At 41.3% G+C, this 21,049-nt stretch overlaps 1 protein-coding gene across 1 annotated transcript in view; it reads right to left on the bottom strand.

Annotated features, from left to right (window-relative positions):
- PHLPP1 (PH domain and leucine rich repeat protein phosphatase 1) overlaps nucleotides 1-21,049 on the bottom strand; it is a 167,191-nt gene that overhangs the window by 25,864 nt on the left and 120,278 nt on the right. The window contains exons 5-10 of the mRNA XM_054985042.1: nucleotides 17,841-17,987; nucleotides 16,258-16,488; nucleotides 13,381-13,583; nucleotides 10,538-10,598; nucleotides 6,846-6,941; nucleotides 2,995-3,150 (exon numbers count right to left, since the gene is read on the bottom strand). Of these exons, the coding sequence (XP_054841017.1) occupies nucleotides 2,995-3,150; nucleotides 6,846-6,941; nucleotides 10,538-10,598; nucleotides 13,381-13,583; nucleotides 16,258-16,488; nucleotides 17,841-17,987 (894 nt within the window). The remainder of the gene's footprint in view (nucleotides 1-2,994; nucleotides 3,151-6,845; nucleotides 6,942-10,537; nucleotides 10,599-13,380; nucleotides 13,584-16,257; nucleotides 16,489-17,840; nucleotides 17,988-21,049) is intronic.

Below are 21,049 nucleotides of genomic sequence, written 5' to 3'. Positions count from 1 at the left end.
ACGCAGCTGAAGGCACTAGTCCTTAAATCAGTTCCAGGTTGTTCTAGTTTGGGGCAGGAGCTATTCTGGCATAGGAAGGAGTTGTGACATGGACTCCTCTTATGTGATGGTGCACTACAGACAATACAAAGCAGTACAGGATGGAGCTCTGTTGTAGCAGTTCCTCCCACACTGTTAAGATAATGTTGGAAGGAGGCTTTTTAAGGAGATGACATCTGTCTTGTTCTACATGAAGAAAAAAGGCCAGGTCACCATATATGGGCTGCTCCATGAAAAACGCAGCAAAAGTTCTAAGATGCTCTTGACCAGTTACAAAAAGTGGAAAAGACAAATGAACATGAAATAAAATGTATTTTGCCTTTGAATCAGAAAGTCTATATATGTATGTATAGCCTTCTTCTGACAATCCTGAACTACCAGAACAGACGGTAAAAGAACAGAGGGATCTTTTAAGGCAGGCTTCAAGAAACAGAACAACAACAAAAAAAGAAGTCTCGATTCTTGCGAGAAAAATTCCTGGTATTCATAACACACCCAGCTGCAACTTGTATGAGCTATCCTATCAGTACAACACGCCCCCCTCCAATCCCCCCCCCCCAAACCCAGACACCAAGTACCACTCCAAAGCAATATTTACACAGTCCTGAAGAGGGACAGTAGCAGGCCATCCATTTTTTTATTTCACATTTCAATTCATGCTGTCGGTTGCAAAAATAATGCTTCAAAACACTGTTTTCGATTAGAAAACCTAGCACTTTTTTTTTTCTTTAAACCGTCTCTGAAGAGAATCATTTCTATCTGAATGGATTAGACAGAGAACATCTGCTCTTCCAACAGATGGCCCACAAACTAAAAAGCTAGGTAACCTTAAACAGAGTCAGAAGACTGGCCCGTCTGGGGCTCCAAAACTTGGGGAAAAGAAGCTAAGTTAAAAAAAAAAAAAAGAGGAAGCAACAAACCCCCATACCTATTTATGAAATAGTGGCAGGTCTAGAATTGCAAGGTTCTAAAATTTAAATTGCCTTGGACTTGAGGGATTTGCAAAATGCTTCAGAACACAGAGTGGGTTTTGCTTTACTGAACGTGATGGGGAAAGAGACTGAAAGAGGAGAGGGGACAGTAACAATACAACGGGTGGAGGGGAGAGAGAAGCAGAAGGAAAACTGCAAATGGAGTCAAGGAAGTGTGCACAAAGACCTCCTCAGGAGCACAACGATCAGCAAGTTCCCCAAAGATTCCTGGACTCCACTGCCCTAAGTCAGAAGAGGACAGCCATTCTGCCATTCATGAAAACTGCAGCAGAACTTGGTGGGCCTGAATCTACAAGTCAGCACTGACCATGGCCAAAAGCAACCTCTATCCCTCCAGCCACCTAACTTTAAGAAAATGAGCATTTCTCTCACCATTGTAAAGCACAGAGGCGTCAAATCACACAATGATCATTCTTGTCCTCTACTGTGTTAGGGAAAGACCCGCATATAATGAGAACAGAGAGAAGCTCCTGCTCCTTGAGAGCCCCACATGGGCGCTGGAGCCAGATGGAGCTCCATCCGTCACTCGGCATCATCTAGAATTCTATTATGCTGCCATGCTAAGTGACAGCAAACATTTTAATTCAGCACCAAGGACAACAATCAATCAGACTCTGCAGTCCATCACACACCCAAAAAATTTCCCTGATAGAGACAAAACACTGTTATATGTTCCATAGGTACCAACAGACATGAAATCTGGGGTAAAATTCCAGAAATGACATTTCTCCGGATGTTCTGAAGCTGACAAGTTAAAGATTACTGCTTGACATTCAAGTTCGGTTGAATAAGACACCCTAAGTGCTAATTACATCCAATTGTTCATTCTTTAAAAGTATACAGAAACCAGTTACGGGCCAAGCAGCAACTGCTGCAGAGAACTTCTAAGAATTGAGTATCATTCTGTTGCTAAACCTAAAATTCAAAACCATGAGAATTCCCTGAGAGAAAGACAGAAGTTGATTTGGCTCCACCTTTGAATGCTAAAAAACAGCCTCTGGCTAGTGAAGCCAGAAAAACAGTCCCCTCTTCCTGGCATTTGCTTAACTACCAGTCTTGAGGTCTACACATGTTTATTTTTAAAAATAAAGCCATATTAATATTCAATCTAATTCAAAACCCTTATCAAAATCCTATCAGAGTAGCGTGTGGCCCAACGGGGATTTTTTTTTCTTACCATCAAGTAAGAAATGATAAATACTGTATGTAGTTCAATAAATTCCCAAACCGCATGCCAGTAGTAGGGAGTTATGGGAGAAAGAACGTGAACAATAATAATGTTGATATCGGCAGCTGCAGCTGTGGTTTATGAGCCAAGAGTATCCACCCACAGAAACGTCTGGCTGTTGCACCTCTACATGATTGATTCACTGCCCTGGCCTTGCCTTTCTGCTCTCTCTCTATATTGGCTGTGACTGAATCATCCTATTATTTCTGATGCAAACAGAGCAGAATTTTTACTTTCAAAGGAGAGGGCCCTTTAATAACAACAACAACATTTGATTTATATACTGCCCTTCAGGACAACTTAGGACCACTCAGAGCCATTTGCAAAGTGTTATTATTATCCTCGTGACAAGTGGGTGGGCCGAGAGAGCTCTGAGAGAGCTGTGACTGACCCAAGTTCACCCAGCTGGCTTCAAGCAGGGGAGTGGGAAATCAAACCCAGTTCTCCAGATTAGAGTTCCATCACTCTTAACCACTTCACCAAATTTTGCATCTCTGAATGAGTTTGTGTTCTTCTATGCAATCATGAGGCATGCCCAGAGCAGTGTCCCAACCAGACACAGCAGCTGCACTGGCTGTTTTTTCTCTTACATACTTGAAAAGCTTTTTGAAGTGTAAGAATGAAGGCTGTCTCCAATTTTAATTCAAGGAAAAAAGGTATTCCTCAGCTAGCAGGAATAAGGGAATCACTGAACAGAGACTGGCTTTCACCTAAATACTTTTGCTTTCTAGTTACCTGTCAGCTTTTAGCAGTAGATTGGACGGCAGCTCTGTTAGCAGGTTGTGTTGTACATCAAGGACCTCCACATGGGTTCGTTCAATCCTTTCTGGCAGTCTTGCTAATTGATTATGTCCTGCAAGCAACTTCCGCAAGCTGATATTGCAAAATAACCTTTAAATTAAAAAAGGGAAAGGAAAAGCACTAATTAAAGCAAATTCAGACTGCCACTGTGGGAATGATTCTAACAAGATCAGCACCACAAAGCAGTAAAGGGGTCACACATTTACAGAGCATATCTGTCGAGCTGCACTCAGGCCAGTTGCATACGAAACCAAAAAGATGCCATGTTTGGTGTGGAATCTCCCCTACAAATTGCTTTTTTAATCTCACAAGGAGTTCTGTGGTACCTTACATTTATTGCAGCATAAACTTTTATGGACTAGATCCTGCCGTATCAGATGCATTAAAGATAAGCATTTCCAGCAACAAATTAACACAGCTACCCCTATGGAACAACTCCCTATTATACAATCCCTCCTCATGAATGAAACTGCCAGTAACTTCTTTTAGCATAACAATTCAGATTCTATAAAGGTATTAGATGCTTTGAACTATAGGAAAAGCAAGATATAAGTATTTATTAAAATACTTGTATTTATTTAAAGGTGTATTTTAATAATAAATATTTATTAAAATATTTATATCTTGCCTTTCCCACAGTTCATATTCTATAATCTTTCAGCTTGGAGGCCAGATCTATTTTTATTTTACTTCATTAAAATAAAAATAGACCTGCCCAACAAGCTGAAAGGCTACAGAAATATATTACTAATAGCCAGTCTGATTCAAAGTAGAGAATGCTGGGTTTTCATTGCTGGAAACTCCAACTTAAATTTCTAGTTGAAGCTGAAAAAGAAAAACAGATGAGAAGCAAACCACAATTATGGCCCAACTAGTTTTAATCCTTCTGCAAGGGGAAAGACTTGCTAGGATGTTTGCTCACTTTTAGCGAACAGCCGTCTCAAAAGATGACTTGGGAGTAGAGCCAGCAGTCAGTGCAGATCCTGAAATGCAAGTGGGTTGCTGTGTAATGTGTGAAACGGCTTTCTCATACAGCCCCCAGAATTACTGAGCAGGAATGCCAGTTGCCCTGCACGTGAAAAGCCTATTGGTCAACAGAATTAACTCTGAAATGAGGATCACTACGGAAAGCTTTATCCCAATATGTTTTCCTTATTTAGTGTTTGATGGTATTTTTCTCCCTCTTATTTCCATCCCACGATTCAACAAGATTAATCAACAAGACCACAGAGCTGTAACAGCCATCTTTGGTTTATAATGCCAATGCAAAAGAATTTGATTTTCTCCTTTTGTATTCATCCTGCCCCTCAGCGCCATCACCACCACCAATCTCTCTCTTTTGGTTAATACCAAACGAGCATAAAGCCTTCCTTGTTCTTTCCACTTCTCGAGGGAATGAAATTTATCTAATCTCCTTTACTGTCTTGAGCTTTTACATACTACGGGTGGCCAAGAGTTCCGTTTCTAGGAGGAAGGGGGGAACAGAAAGAGGAAAAGCGCAATATTTACAGGACACAATAGGTAAAGCGTCTGCTGCAGAACCAATTTAACTAAGCAAATCTATATCCCACAAGTCAGAGCAAAATCAAAGCTTAGATTGTCACATTCCAATGCTGAGGTGGGAGTTTTAAAAAAAATCTCTTGCTAAAGAAGGAAGATTATTCTTGTCTGCCACCTGCTCTGTGCTCCATACAAGTGTACGGTTTTAATCAGAAGGCACGCTTGCCCCACTGCTGACCCCTTCTTTCAGTCGAAGATTCAATAATTGCTCAGCATTGCTTTCTCCAGCTGTTTATATATTGGAAAAAATGTATGCAAACAAAGACAAGATTCATGTATTTTCTGTTCTTCCCCATTATGGATGGCACCCAACCATTATCTGACCAGAAAAGACAGGTCAATAGGGCCATCGTGCCAAAATAATCAATAAAAGGCTGGGTTTTCCCTTGACGGATGTTGTCAGACAATCTTTGAGTGCCAGTATTAACAGTTGTCTCAGTGTGAGGATTGGCTGCATCGTACAGTTGAGGACACAAGTCAATAACTTCGATTTTACTACTAAAAGACAGCATGTAAGCGGGTGTGGTTTGTTTCTCCTTTTGGTATAATCTCAATGCTGCAATCAAATGACAGCTTATGTCCTTTCCCTCTTAATTTACCGTTGAGAGGTACTAATTCATAATCAAAAACACAGGCTGGGATCATAATGTGAAATTTCTTGTTTCACACCAGCCATGCTACCAACACTATGTAATTTAGCAGTAGACATCCTCTGCCAGAGGGAGCACACAGAGCATATTGCTATTTTGCAAAACTGAACATGCTTTCACGCCAAGTGGGAACTCCGATTGAGCTATGCTCATTTCTGGAATTCACGGCTTTCCTAGTGAAATCTTTTTGAGGTGGGAACTGTAAAAAGAGATTGCAATAGAGGACTAAGATATGCAGCAAAGCATTGCTACCTGGCTCTTACATGTTAAAATCTTGAATGAAAAAAAAAATAAAGGTTGTAATTTCTTTAGTATGCCAAACATTACTTACGAACGGCATATATACTTAAACACACTCTTAAGATTTAGCCAAATTTGTACACTTCTGCAGTTCCGTACAAACCTTTTATAAACACAGTGTTTTGAATTCAATATTCCAGGAACTGCAATGTTCATTAAAAAAAAATACAGACAAGTCTTTCTGCCCTCAAAGACAAGTCTGTATACGTGTGCTTGGTAAAATGCTGGAATCACGGGGAAAAGTGTTCCTCCTTTCCCTGGCCGAAGGGGATGTGTAAACAGAACGGGCTATGCAACACATTCAAATGTGGTAGTTGCTACGCCAGCTTTAGTTCCTGGACATTTGGTTTTAGGCCATTAAGCCTCACCCACGCCTACTGGAGCAAAAAGGAAGCGCAAGATGTTAATTCCCATCAAATGGAAATGTACTGCAAAGATGCTGCACTCTAGCTTTTTACTTTAAAAAAAATCACCTGATTATTAAATAATGAATTCTAGCATAGGCCTGTATGGGTATACCCTTTTATCAATATAAACGGTCGTTCCGGAGAATTAGCAGTACCGTATGTATATGCAGGTCTTTATTTTAATGTTCTCCACCTTTAAGTCTCAAAGAGAGTTTCCTGTCTAAAACTTGACTCACATGCCACCAACATCGCTCAACCTCCCTCCCACCCATCCACCCTATGAACTTTTCGGAATCATCTTGGGTATCCGGTAGTCAAATATCAACCCTTTTGAGACTCTGTCCACATTTGCAATATGTTTACAGACTAAATACTTTGTAAGAGAAGCTGCCGTGCAATGATCAATTTGCTTTATTGCAATTTGTCGTGTAATCCGTTCATATATATATTTCAAGCACAGGTTGTTTATATTATACAGTCACACAGTGTACCCTTTGGGCCTAACAAAAAGCAAGGAAAAATAGCGCAATCTGTTTTTCAGGGGTTTAAGTGCTGGTGAGAACTATTTTAACATTAAAAGGAACAACTTTGCATCTGTGAAATGCTGCATGTGCCACTTAGGACTTCTGTCTAGAAATCAAAGAGGTCAGTGTTTTGTTTTGCTTTTGTCCACATGAAAGCTTAAGAAGGAAGGACTCGCTGAGGTTTAGGGCAGAGTGACGTCCTACAGAGGTTAAAAAACATCAAACATAAGATCAAACAAAGCACCCGCTTGTCTATCACCGAAACAAACTAAACAGTGACTCGGCAATTATTTCCCAGTTGTGCCTCCTGTTCCTGGTTGTGTAACTTTTTCTGCAGGACTCACCGGGCAGGCAGTTCATGAATCTGATTGTGGCCGATATCAAGGACTTCTAACTTTCTGCTATCGCAAACCCACTCAGGAAGGCTCTCAAGGTGGTTTCTATAGCGGGGAAGAAAGACAGCAAAACTGATCATCATTTCAACTTATTTAAGGGGCCTGGAAGCACAAAGCTAGCATACACGTTTTAACTCACAGGCAAGCAATGTGTCAAACTGTCTGGGATTCTTGCGTAACACTTGCACCACTACGCCAAGTGGAATTCTCTGCCACACTATGGAGGTTGTTAAAAATGCTTTGTAATGGTCCCAGCTAAGTTTGAAGAAAGGGCATAATACAGTGTAAAAAAAATGGAGAGAGCTGTCACAGCTGATTCTGAGCATTATAGAAACATTTTTTTTAAAAAAAGAAGAAGCTGTAGCAGCATTTTGCATTGCTTCTCCTTTGGGATGACCTAGCAAAACAATGCAAACCAAAATGCAGTAAAAAAAGCCAACCGGAACAACATTCACTTTTGTCAAGTATTTCCATTCAAAAGTGAGGCGCTCCATTTGGGTTTACAGTAAGTCAGGATTTGCCAGTACAGCTTTTGAACATTCACTCCGCGATACTTTCTCCAAAGAGTTTGTTGAGCATCAAGTTATAATCAGAAAGGCCACGGAGCTGTAACTACAGCCCAATTAATAACAGAACTGTGACCAAGAAGATTTACAGCCATTGCGTAAAGATTGTATTTCTGAGAAAAAGCAACCACTTGGGCTCATCAATCTACCTATCCTACTCAGTTTTATTTATTTATTTACTATTTTTATTGACCTCATTGCAGCTATAGAGGCTCCTCAATACAGTTTATAACAAACACAAATGAAAAACAATTTACATCCAGAAACATATCTAAAAACCAATAGGGGGGAAAGGAGATGTCTTAATAAACTGCAGAACAATCAAAACAGAGCAGAGCCAGTGCAGAAATGTCTTGTTTCAAGGAATTGCCAAAGACATAGTGAAAGTGGCAAGTTTCCTCTCCCCTCCAAAGAAAGACTGTGCTTGCCAAACCTGTAACTGGGAGCTGCTCCTAAGAACTGGGGGCCAACCACAGAACCTAGCATGACCTACTGATGGTGCCTGGACGAGGGCTTCATTCATGCCCGAAAAAGTTTATATGAAAGAAGGCACTCACCGATACAGTGAGGACCAGTAATCAAGGGTTAAAATCAGCAGTCTTTCCTTTTATGGATCTTAAGGCAGCTAATTTTTGAGCAGCATTCCTAGTACCCTCTTATTCTATGCAGGGGAAGCTTAACAAAACGTTGGACCACAGCCTGTTGCCTACAGTAGGCACAGGGCAGCAGAGAAAATAAAGAGGTTTAAAAGTCTGGTTTTTTTTAAAAGTGGCTTTCTATTTGCAAGCATCTGCAGAGAGGTGCATCCTATTTGGAATAAATTTGTTATTTAAATATATTGTTCAAAGGACTCTGGAATAAATACCATGTTAATCAAACATGATCCTCCAGGGGAAAAAAGATTCATGCACCACAGACCTTTTCCATATGCAATCTTATTATGAAAACAAGTCATTAAAATGGTCTCAGAGATATTGTGAAACCAAGTATTGCTCATTACTATGCTTGTAGGAATAAGGAAACCCTGCTTTGCCCCAATAAATCACAACAACTTATCCATACAAACATTATGATGAGATTCTGGCACGCAACCCATTGACTCATGTGCTTATATGCTTCAAATCACTGGCAACACCCTCCGGCAACACACCCTCATCTCTGTGAGGCTGTTGTTTAGACATAACAGTCTGTTGGCTCTTTGTGGCAAGCCCAAGATGGGATGCTCTTAAAAAGTCCACCTCTTGAAAGGGCACTCGACCCTCTCTGCTGAGAATCAGGTTGTAATCCTGGCAGGTCCTCCAGGCATTAGTGACATCTGCCCACTCTGTTCACAAACAGCACTGTCTAAATCGAAGGAGAGCACGTTTGTTTTGCAAAGCTGTGATTAGAACCTCTCAGTGGATGTTTGGAGTGGGGGTGGGGATGAAGTGACCGAAATAGACAAAAGGGACAGAGACGCATGAGCAAGACAGAGGAGTCAATTTATCCTTTCCATGTGCCTTCCCTTTCATTCCCTCCCCAAGGTCCCGTTACTAGAATCTGGCTTTTACATTATTATTGGAAGGGCTTTTTACTCATTACTGCAGATTAAGCCTTGCAATTCAAGTGAGTCTGCTGCACACACACTAGGAACCAAGAAGCCAAGACTCGCTGCAAGACCCGATCGAATGAATACAGGGTGGCAAAAACGGGCCTTACATTTTTCATTTTGATCAGATGGTAAGAAACTAAGCCAAAAACATTTGCATATTAATTCTTTTACTGTGTTCAAAATGTTAACGTACTTTCACCGGTAAAAAGAATTCACATGAAAATGAAAACAGCAATTCCAACGAAGAAGGGGAACTTTAGCAAAACTGAATATACAAGAGGTGCTGTAATATATACATAAAGGACTGAAGCAGAGTTTGCATCCGTTTGTTCAGCAGATTAGGTGAAGACTTGGGCTTTATTTTTGCTGTAGCTCTCTTCCACCCTCTCTGAGGGCGTAACCAGATGACATGCCAGGAGTTTCTGTGCTTTTCTCCCCCTTCCAATTCATTGATCAGGCAGGTGGGACTACAGCATAAAGGGCCTACAAGCCTTCTCTCTGCATCTTTTCCCAGTCTAAAACAGCCAATTTCCCGGTGGGGCCTGGAGTTCTCCCAAGATTACAACTGATCTCCAGACAACAATGATCTGCTCCTCTGGAGTAAATGACAGATTTGGACAGTAGACTCTCTGGCAACACACCATGTTGAGTTCTCTCAGTTCCCCAAATTCCATCCTCTCCAGGCTCTACCCCTCAAACTCCAGGCATTTCCTGACTCAGAGTTGACAGCCTTATCTAAAATGGTCTCAAGGAGCTATTTGCGCCATTGTGAAAAACTTAAGGTGTTCTGACACACAGGCTTTCCCAACTAGACAGACAGTGGGTGTTTTAGATCACAGAACAAGGCACAAGGGGAGAGAACTCTAACCTCTCTTACACACGCAGTTCAACCCATGCACCTGCTATGTAACTATGAAAAAAATATTGGGTACTTCTAACAAGGAGCTCACAGCACATTATCTGAGGGCCCGTACTGAAAAACTTGACTTGGATCTAAAGGATACACTGCATATCTTCCAAGAAGGTTTATGGACCCAGGGTGTTCTTTTTATCCTTCAGATGGCAACAGTCACACATCATCAAGCCTGGGTGGAGGGGTATTTCTGAGCAAGAAGAAGGGGGCTCAGGCAGTCTTAAGGCGATCTCCAAATCCCAGTTAACTGCATGCTGAGCCTTTACCGTTTTTCAGCCACATTTTAGAACAGAGAAAAGAGCATTTTTCATAAAGGCAATAGGGTCGTAGTAAAATAGAACTGTTCAAGGGAGCACTTTTTTAAAGGGAATAGGGTTTATTGCCCTATATATCATACGTATTATCTTATTTTTATTGCAATGATTTCTAGTTTTGTAATCCAGTCTTATTGCATTGCTTGTTGTGTGTGTTATATTGTTCTTAAATTGTGTGATCTCCCTTGAGGTTCAGCAAGAAGGTCTATAAGCGAAGAAATAAAAATGACATGCTAGCTTACAGGTAACATACTTACCTAGAAACGTCCATATAAGTGAGATAGTTTGGAACAGGATACACATCAAGGTGAACAAGTTCTGAAAGGAAAACACCCCAAATAATCCCTAAATTAAAAATGTATATACATATTTAAAAAATCCAAATTGTACTAGGTAAAGGGCTCACATGATTTGAGACATATGAAAAATCATTTCCATGGCTAACCACCTTATCAAATGCTTGCGCATTAAGCTAACTAAACTCTATAACTTATGCATTCAGCCAGCTAAAATAAATGCTCATTTTAAAAAGCTTACATTTCCCACAACTTACTGCAGTCTTTACCACTGCTCCATAGTAAAGCTATGCATATGGAGTTTCAGAAGGATGCTACATAGCAACAGAGGCAAGAGGTCAGACAATGAATCAATAAAGATACGGGTCGTGAACCAGGGAGGGGAATAAGGGAAAGTGCTGCTGCTGCCTGTTCATAATCCCTTGACTAGGGCTGTTTATTTCAATCAACGTATCAAGATTTCCAATGGGCTGGGCTTCAGGGGCTCTGCCTAGGTCTTAGGCCTCTTTCCATGCCTTGGGGAGTCAGCATTAAGCAAAAATCTATTTTTGAGAATTTGCTTTGCTTGTATAGCTTACACCATTAACTAGCTTGTCTCTGTTGTGTTTTGGGTTTATTTGCAGGGAGGGCACAGTTCAAAAAACATTTATAGCCCTACCAGCAGCCCTTACTTCAATCAAATCAAAACAAAAGACCAAACAGGAGACTGAAAAGCAGAAGCCAAGAAAGGAAGCAACAGCAGAGTTGAGAAGGAGGGGTTGTAGAGGAGACAAAATGGGAGATGAGAGAACCATCTAATGTCACCCTGATGCTACTGGAGAAAGGGGGGGGGATTAAGATGTGCCCACAGGACAGTTTTTCCTCCTATACTCTGCTGTGCTGTCACCTGTGAAGCCCACTTAGTTACTGAGTGGATATTAGAAAAAATTAATAGCAGCCAACAATGCATCCAAGGGTCAGGGGTTGGGGGGGGGGAGGGGTGTAAGCTGCTTTTTGGGAGAAAAAATGAACTTAAAATGCTTAATAAACACCAATACTGACACACTTACTTTCCTGGAAGTGAATTCCAGATTCTTTTATTCTGAGCACAACTACTGAAATAATATATGTGAAATGCTTTGAACAGCAATAATGATAAAATAAAGTAACAACAGTAATAGGAATTACTACTTGATTATTACTAGGGGTGTGCAAAGGCACCCTGATTCGTGTTTTCCGAATCTGCTAAACCCAAATCGAGAGGCCGATTCGGGTTTAGCAGAAACCCGAATCGCCCAGCCGATTCGGGTTTACCGATTCGGATTGGCTTTTTCAATGGGAAAAAGCCTCCCCAGGCTTCTCTGAAGCCTGGGGGAGGCATTTTCCTACCGAATCAACCCAAAATTGGTGGGGGCCTTCCTCTAACTCCCCTCTAACAACGCCCCAAGTTTCAGAACGATTGGACTTTGGGGGGCCATGTTATGGCCCCCCAAACCAGGTCCCCCTATCCTCTCCTAAAAAAAGCCATAGCTTTAGGTTGCTGCTGCTCATCTTCATTCATTTTTTCCTATGGGGAAAAAATGAAGAGGCAGGCTTCCTTTGCCAGGGGTGGCATTTTGCATGCAAAATGCCCCCCTACCCTCATGGGCCCTTCTCCCACCTTTCCTCCCACCCCCCACCAAGGCTCAGCCTGCTCCCACTTGGGGGGGCCATTTCATGGCCTCCCCAAATAGGTGCTCTCAGCCCCCAAAGTCCACCCCTTACAGCCTCACACAAACCCAATTCCCCCCCCAGCTGCCACACACAGACCCAAATCCCCACATTAGCCCCTCACAGACTCAAATCCACCCCCAGCAGCCCCACACCCATAACCCCAGGAACAGGCTGGCAAAGGCCAGCCCTCTCCCTTTGTTCCCTATGCTGGGAACTTCTAAACTCTCTTTCCCTGGGCAATTCTGCACAGCCCAGGGGTGCCACAATGGTGGGCACACTTCTGAGTGCCAGCTGGTCCCTGTGAAAGAGCACCTGAACCACAGACACCCTCCCTCAAATTCCCCCACCACCTACAGAGATGCCTGGCCAGCCAGCCCCATTGTTCCCTATGATGGGAACCAACTGCACAACAAAGAATAAAACATGAACAACACAAAATAAAGTTTTTAAAAAATTATTTTCTCCCTTTCAAAGTACAAGTAGGCAAAGCATTATGACACATTACACCAGCAGTCCCCCACACAGAAAAATAACACAACTCACTTAACATCAGAGAATCACAAAAGCACAATTCCTGTCAAAAGCACTTTATTTCTTGAACGGCTTTAGGTTACACAGTAGGGGGGGAGCACAACAGGGCATGATAGCAGTGTACTACACAAAATAATACAACCCACTTCACCGTTTTTGACAGCAATTGTGTTTGGGTGATTCTCTGATGTGAAGTGAGTTGTGTTATTTTTGTGAGGTGGAATGCTGGAATGCCCTTTGGTGTGCCCCCCTGCTGTGTAACCTAAAGCTGTTCAAGAAATAAAGTGTTTTTGACAGGAATTGTGTTTTTGTGATTCTCTGATGTTAAGTGAGTTGTGTTATTTTTGTGAGGTGGAATGCTGGAATGCCCTTTGGTGATTCGGGTTTTTTCGGGTTTTCCAAAACCCGAACTGCACACCCCTAATTATTACTACTAGTACTACATTTCGCGCCAATCTAGCTCTCACTTTAAGACTTTGTTACTGTGAACTATGGGCTGGGTGTAAACCTAATCAAGTTTACAATGGTGCTACAAGCCAGAAAAAAAGGAAGTCCTTCACTACCTTAAAAGTCAAGCTTACCATTTGAAGTGGCGTAGAGAGCTTTCAGCAAGAATCCACTGATTTTGAGGGTTACCAGCTGGTTTCTTTCACAGTGCAGTATTTCAACATTATTGAAGATGGTGGCGTCAAGCTCGCCTAGCTTATTGTCCCGAAGGTCAAGCTGGGTCACGTGATGCAGGAAGTCAACATCATCTGCCACCAACCTTCGGATTACATTTAGCCTGGGATAAGGGAATGAAGAACCATTAAATTATATTGACATTATTATGAACATGGGAAGCAGACCACTTGGCTACTGATTTATTAAATCTTCAACAATATACACTTAAGAACTCAAACTCTGATGTCTCAACACACACACACTTGTATCCCCTCAATCTTCCTTGAAAAAGTTCAGAGAGGCGTACAAGGGGATTCCCAAAGGTTTTCCATACAACCTACTTAGCTCTTCAAATGCTAACCCTGGATTTTTTTACCAAATACATTTATAATAATCTTATTGTTACAGAAGCCATCAACACTACTCCCATATAAAGTCACTCGTTTCTCTAAGATATAATTTGGACTAGTCTTCATCTGCCATTTCTCAACAAATGCTATGCCTATGGAAAATAAAGCTCATTACCTCTAAATGGTTGTAGCAAAATATCTATCCCAGAATCCATTTTGACGTCAAGAAGATATGATGAACAACCCTGCCTGATGATGGATCTTTTTATTTTCTGGACATTTGTAAAAGTTATCTGGACTGTCAACATTCTCACATGAATACATAGACTAATATATACGAATCTTCTGATACTAAAGTAGTGCCTTGAATTCTTTGGAGAATAAAATGCAAGGTTGAATGATAAAAAGATATGCAAAATAAAAATGCAAGATGCTTCAAATATTGAAGTTCTTGCTTTAGAGTTATAGCCTGACACTGGCAAGAGAAAACCCTCAACCCATTCATTCATTCATTCATTCATTCATTCATTCATTCATTCATTCATTCATTCTCTCTCTCTCTCACACACACACACACACAGTGGACAAAGGCAGGTAAAAGAGAACATGTTCTGCCCAGTCCAAGACTTATTATAGAAATAAAGGTGATCTATAAAAAGCAGACAACTAGATGATTTTATTGAACTCTGAAGACTTGAGCTTCCCTCCCACAGCTGAGTTGACAAGATCTATTAAATCATATAATAAAACAATGCTTTGGGCACAGTTAAAACCCTGGAAAGAAGCAGGGCAGCTAGCATACCATATTCATAATAATATAGTCTCTTCACCCTTTCAATTGTACACATACGTCTGTTCATGAAAACAAGATGAACAAGTAAAATGGGTTAATGAATTTACTGCACTTCAATGGATCAGAGCTATTTTTTCTGCTGTTAGGAAATAAGATATACAGAATCCCGTTATACATCACAAAATGACACTTTTAATCAGAATCAACTGCACGGGAAGGGCTCTGATTCAGAGGTAGAGGGTGTGCAGAAGGTCACAGGTTCAAATCCTGCTTAAAAGTCTGAGGTAGTATGTTTAGCCCCTCTCTTTGCCCAAGCCCTTGAAAAGTATACTGCCAGTCTGAGTAGGCAATATGGAGTTGGATACAGCACCACTGCTGCTTCATATATATTAACTTCCTGCCACAGTCAAGCTGCTATTAAGAGCATTTCAAAACATATAAAGCAGAACATTGTTCTAGAACACATTTCCCAAGGATCTTTGCCTAGACAGAATACACTAGGAGACGTAATTCTCACTCAACAGAATGAGGATGTTCTCAGATAAGACACTAACAGAGCAATCCTAAGCGGAGATACTAAGTTATTATCTTCTTGACTATGTATTGCAAAGCAATAACTTCTTGTCAGGGAAGCCAGCTTAATTCTAAAGCCCACTGAAATCAATGTGCTTAGAATGGAGTAATTCTGCTTAGTATTGCATTGTAAAGACCACCTTTTAGTTGGGAATACATCGCTTGGTTCACTTATAAACGTTAACGCAAAATGAAAAAGTAGAAGAAATTTCAAATTAAATGCATGTTCCGGAGATTGTTGCAGTTCTCGATTTGATTTTCCAATGTAGGAAATGAATCATACAATTTAAGTATCACTATTGAAAAAAGTGTAATTCAGTATTCTTTTACTTCGGTGTAGCCTCCCTTTGGAGTCAACTTCACAATGGCTTAAAATAAGCAAAAAGGAGCAACTGCAGTTTATAAGAGTTAACCGTCTCTCTATTTTCCATGAAGAAGTCATTTAGAATTCCCAGCTGAGCAGTCCGGCTGTTATCTTTTCTTCCTATCCATCAGCAAACAGTCTGTGTTACAGCTCTGCCCCCAAGCACGTATCACTGGGTTGCTTGCCTGAGGTTTGCGGTGATGCGCCAAACTTGGACCACTGGAGGAGCTGACACATGTCCTATGACCTAATTGCCATTTGTAATATGACAAAAAGGGCCATGGGATCTGAAGTCAGATGAACACACACACACCCCACAAGAAACTGATAGCCTCTCTGCCAGACGATACAATATTGGTTGATTAATGGAAGTGTTGCCTGGCTCACGGCAGATTATATTTCTGAGGTTCATAAAAGTAAGTTATTATCTTGACTATATATTGCAAAGCAATAACGTATTGTCAGGAAAGCCAGCTTAATTCTATTTCCTAAATAAGGAAAGGGAGGCACATACAACAAGATTCTTGCTCAGATTTTAACATCTTGTAACTAATTTTCGCTAATATCTGGAAAAATTGCTAGCGCAATTTAACAACTAAATTAAAAAGAGATCAACCTGAAGCCAATTATCTTCAACTAGAACAAGTAATTTTACATTAATAATGAAGAGAGGGTAGGGTTGGTTTTTTAAAAAAATCTTTCCAAGAGTACATACCTTAAATCTATATGTTTAATGTGCGGCATTCTCCTTAGTGCCTGCAAACTGAGTGCCTCTATGCAATTTCCAGACATACATAGCTTCTCCATGGCAGAGAGCTTCTCCACTACCTCTGGAATGTCACAGAATTCATTGAAAGAAAGACCCAGATAGCTTAGCTGATGCATCCTTTCCAACTCAGCAGGAAGGCTCTGGAGGAAGTTCCCATCCAGCAAGAAGGTCTGTAAACTATCGAAGAGAAGATGGGGGAAGAAGGGCAACAAAAAGAATGTTATCACTCACAACCTCCGTCTTTATAAGCTTGTACTGCAGCATGTGTACTGATTACCAATAAGTTTCTAAGCCCCATTTTAAGGTGCATTTAATATTTGAGTGTTTTTATGGTCTAGAGCCTATACAACTGCTCAGTTTTTAAGGATCCAATCAAAGTTCTAGAGCAGCTTGTTTCAGCAAGCCTTTGGGGATCTGGCAACTGAACTAATTTTTTACAACATCTCCCATGTTTCTTGGCACTGCTGCACATATGTGTGCATACGTGTGTCCCCAAGCCCAAGTACCACCATGAATTGCTGGTGCCTTTTGCGGGGGCGGGGGCGGGGGGAGAGGACTCTAGAGGAAAGCAGTGAACCATTTTAATCAGATTCTGGAGTGGACGGAGTTTGATAGAGAGAGAGATCTGGGACAGACTATCCCTCAAAATTCTGGTGTCCGAATCCACCGTTTTTGGACTTTAGATCAAAATCCCAAACCACTGGAGTAGCTGCACAAGCCCACAGAATGCATGGCCTGTTTTAAAAAAGGGTTTGGAATTGGTTAAATGTCTAGTTCACTGTTCCAGTAAGCAACTCAGCCATGAGCGGAGACCAGCACTGAATGAAAAACACCACAAGGGAATGACTTAGGTTGAAGTCATCTTAGATTATATAAATTTGGCGAAGAACAGGCTGCACCCTATCAGTCACCTCCTGCCAGTGTCCCCTCATTAGCTCTTGGCTGAACTATTATGATATCATGGAATGTTCGTTTCTGAATGGCCCACTGCTGAGCGGAAACCTGTCAACAAACAAAACAGGGACCAAGAGTACATTTTGTGATGGAAGTAAAAATTCAGTTCAGATTAAAGAAAACGCTCAGAGTCCCGAGGAACAGAATAAGCTGTGTGTCAGAGGCAGGGAAGCGCAGAGGTAGGAGGCAACTGGGCCGGGGTGAGTTTTGCCTGTTGACTGGAACTAGCCCCAAATCATAATCATACACAAGAGTGCCAGTTCGTTCCATCTCTTGATACCAATTTGCGCTTTATATGAAGGTCTGCCAGGTTTCAATTACAGTGGGAAAAACTAGGAGGAGGAGTATATTCAATCTTCCAGCCCACCAATTTTGCCTCCTCTAAATACATTAAGAAAGGGGGTGATTAGTAAAGGCAGGGAAACATGGGATATAAATATGGTATGGAAGAAATGGTACATAAATTAGCTAAGGGTGGGTGCTTCCCTTACATCTGTGGCTCTGTTTTGTTAACTCATTGAGAAAAAAAGAGTCAGTCCATTTAAGTCATAATCTCCTCAGTTCAGTGTACCTACTTGTTCATATCACCAACGGCTGCCGGAATACTTCGGAGTGCATTGCAAGAGACATTCAGCTCAGACAGGGTTGGAATACTGCACACCGCCAAAGGAAAGTCTCCTAAGTGATTGTTAGAAAGGTTAAGGCTCCTCAGTTTGCTGAACCTATGATCAAAGACAAAGGACGAAAAGATATAAGCAGCTTTATCATCCACTGAATACCACGTTATTCAGTGCTTGAACACTTCAAAGGTTGATGTTTAAGTCAGGCATTGTTGCCCACCCCATCGCCCAGGGCTGACAGAACCAATAGCAATGAGCAGTATGGAGACCTTCTTTGTCCAATACTAATGTTATTTCCTACCAGCCTGTTTTTCTATCATCAAAAGCTAGAAATGAAAAAGAGTTGCATTCAGTTTTCATCCTGCACTACAGAAGGTGGTATGCTATAAAACCAACACACAAGATCAGGAGCTCTGGCATTCTGTATTAAAAATACCAGAATCTAAGCATCTTCTAACTTACAGCTAAAATATATCATGAAAGCAGGTCAACGTGCATATTCGTCAATATATTTGGACACTGCGTGTGTATGCATATATGCTAACTAACAGCAGGAGTAATGTTTTCATTACAAAACATGGAGAGGGGGGAGAAGTTTTTTTTTTAATTTGATTCTGATTCACGTAAAAGAAATAAATAAAGACTTACAGACTAATCACAGAAACCTGCAGCCGTTCCTTGAAAACATTCAAGGAAGATATTACATAACCTCAATTTATTCTCATGCCTATGTGGTGTGCTTGGTTCTGTAGTGTTTCTTATTACACAATGCCCATCTTCTTTCCTGTAAAAAGCATTGGGTCCTACCCACAGGCAAAGTGAGGCAGTCTTTTAGGGTACCATTTTTAGGGTACCATTAGACAGGTTTTAGGGTACCATTAGAGGAAAGTAGCACCTTTAAGACTAACCAACTTTACTGTAGCATAAGCTTTCGAGAATCACAGTTCTCTTCGTCAGATATATACATCTGACGAAGAGAACTGTGATTCTCGAAAGCTTATGCTACAATAAAGTTGGTTAGTCTTAAAGGTGCTACCGGACTCTTTTTGATTTTGCTACTACAGGCTAACACGGCTAACTCCTCTGCATTAGAGGAAAGCAAACTGAAATCCATATTGTTTTTCTATTATATTTTTAACCGTCACCATGGGCACCATTATATTTTTTTTCACTTGCCAAAATAACTTGGGCCATCTCCACTTGCAAGCAAGCCTACAAAAGCTATTAGGTAAGGTTAAGGTTAGCATAATAGCCAACTGAATGGTCAAGTACTGTCAACTAACAGCCAACTGATTACTTTCTACTTGACTATGGTTAAATAATTGTAAAACATTCCATGGAGCCAAGAATGTCTTTATGTAGGTAGAGCAGGGGGATTGGACACCTGGACCACCTTTCCCGCAGGCATAGTATATAAAATAGATGCAGGAACAGAAAAAAATCAGGGTCACGGAGTTTATTCCTCAACCCCGTTTTTAAAAAAAATCTTTTCATAGTAATTCTTGTAACTAGCAAAGTAGCTCTATAGTAAAGCATTGGTGTTATCTGAACAATACAGTATTTGCCCCTATTTGATCAGTCAGAAAAGACTGGTCAATTGACCATCACTACTATTCTTTTTTTTAGACTTCGATAGCCTAGGCAAGCCAGATCTCAGAAGCTAAGCAGAGTCAGCCTTGGTTAGTAATTGGATGGGAGACCCCCCAAAGAAGACCAGGGTTGCAGAGGTAGGCAATGGCAAACCATCTCTGTTAGTCTCCTGCCCCAGAAGGAGTTCCCATAAATCAAGAACTTTCTACCAATACAACCATTCTCTCACTGATCTCACACACACAGATGTTGTGGCACAGTGCTAACCCCAAAGAAACAAAGTTCCTGCTAGCTTTAGCAACTCTAGCAAGTGCATTATTACATCTCAAATTAGCTGTGCTTTGCCAAGAATCCATTTGCTGACATCTCAGTTAGTCCTCTTTATGCCCGGTAACTGCTTTTAAAAAGTCATTTTAAAAAAGTCCTTCAAATATCGAGGTTTTCCTCCAATTTCTTCTTAATAATTATAGCACCCCCAAAGCAGAGTTTAGCCATGCACCTACAAGCATTTTGATTTTAAAAAGAGAGAGGATGTGGAGAAAAATCCAACTATCCATTCAACATGTACCACCATATTGTTCAGGTTGCCTAACAACAAGGACTGGGAAGGTGTGCCTGCAGGTAACCAACTAAACGGCTGAATGAAAAGATCTGTGGCAGATGTGTACCAATGAGAGAAAGAAGCACTTTGGTCTGACGAAATTTCGTGCTAATGCAAGCTGCTGTAGCACAGTGGTTAAATGGTTCGGCTGCGAATCAGCACTCTACTGGTCCGAATCCCACTGCTGCCATGAACTCAGTAGATTCGTTTTTTACATACATACCCCAAGAGCCCTGGTGCATGTGAAAATACCTCTTGCGCCTCTTACCATACTCATTACAATTGCAAGACCTCCTGGTCTCAGTTTTAAGATGACAAAGAACTACAGTCTTGGGCTTTTCCGGCATGCTCTGAAGCAAGGGGCTTAAAACTGGCGTCAGGGTACTGCACAACCACCTAAGCTCTAGGCTCAAGATTCCCTTCAGTTCAGCAGTCTGAGGAATCACATGGGAGGAGGGGGAAGTGCTCCTGTCTTAAAACAGGAGTGGCTAGGCAGGTGCAGGTCTGTGGTTCCTCCTTCCAGACTGTCTAAATCCCTACCATTGCACTTCAACCTCTCCCTGATGCACAGAAGGCGCTCCAATGCTGCCAATGCTGAAGCAGTCTTGCACAGCATTTGCCTCCCCCCCCCAACATTTTACAGAGTTACTATGACACCAGTAAAGCAATGCTAATATTCTAAATCTCTGCTTTGCGAGAGGAAGTTGAAAGTAACTTCTGGGTAGCGCTGACTCTATCTGTAAGCGTCTCAAGTCATGCGCTATAGACCATGCACTATATACTGTGCTTTGCCTGAAGAAAGTATTAAGGCACTTAAAGTAGCAGTGAAAACACAGGCACAAGCAAGTCGCAATGCTACCTTCTCTGTTTCCACTATAATGTACAAGGCATGTCTTGCCGAATCTTCCCAACAGTCTTCAAGGACCACCACTCCAGCCATAAAGTCAGGCAGGCAGAAGCAGAAACCAAACCA

The sequence above is a fragment of the Eublepharis macularius genome, chromosome 7 (genome assembly GCF_028583425.1).
Source record: "Eublepharis macularius isolate TG4126 chromosome 7, MPM_Emac_v1.0, whole genome shotgun sequence".
NCBI lineage: Eukaryota > Metazoa > Chordata > Lepidosauria > Squamata > Eublepharidae > Eublepharis > Eublepharis macularius.
Note: the sequence above shows the minus strand (reverse complement) of the source record. Positions and strands in the feature narration are given on the sequence as shown.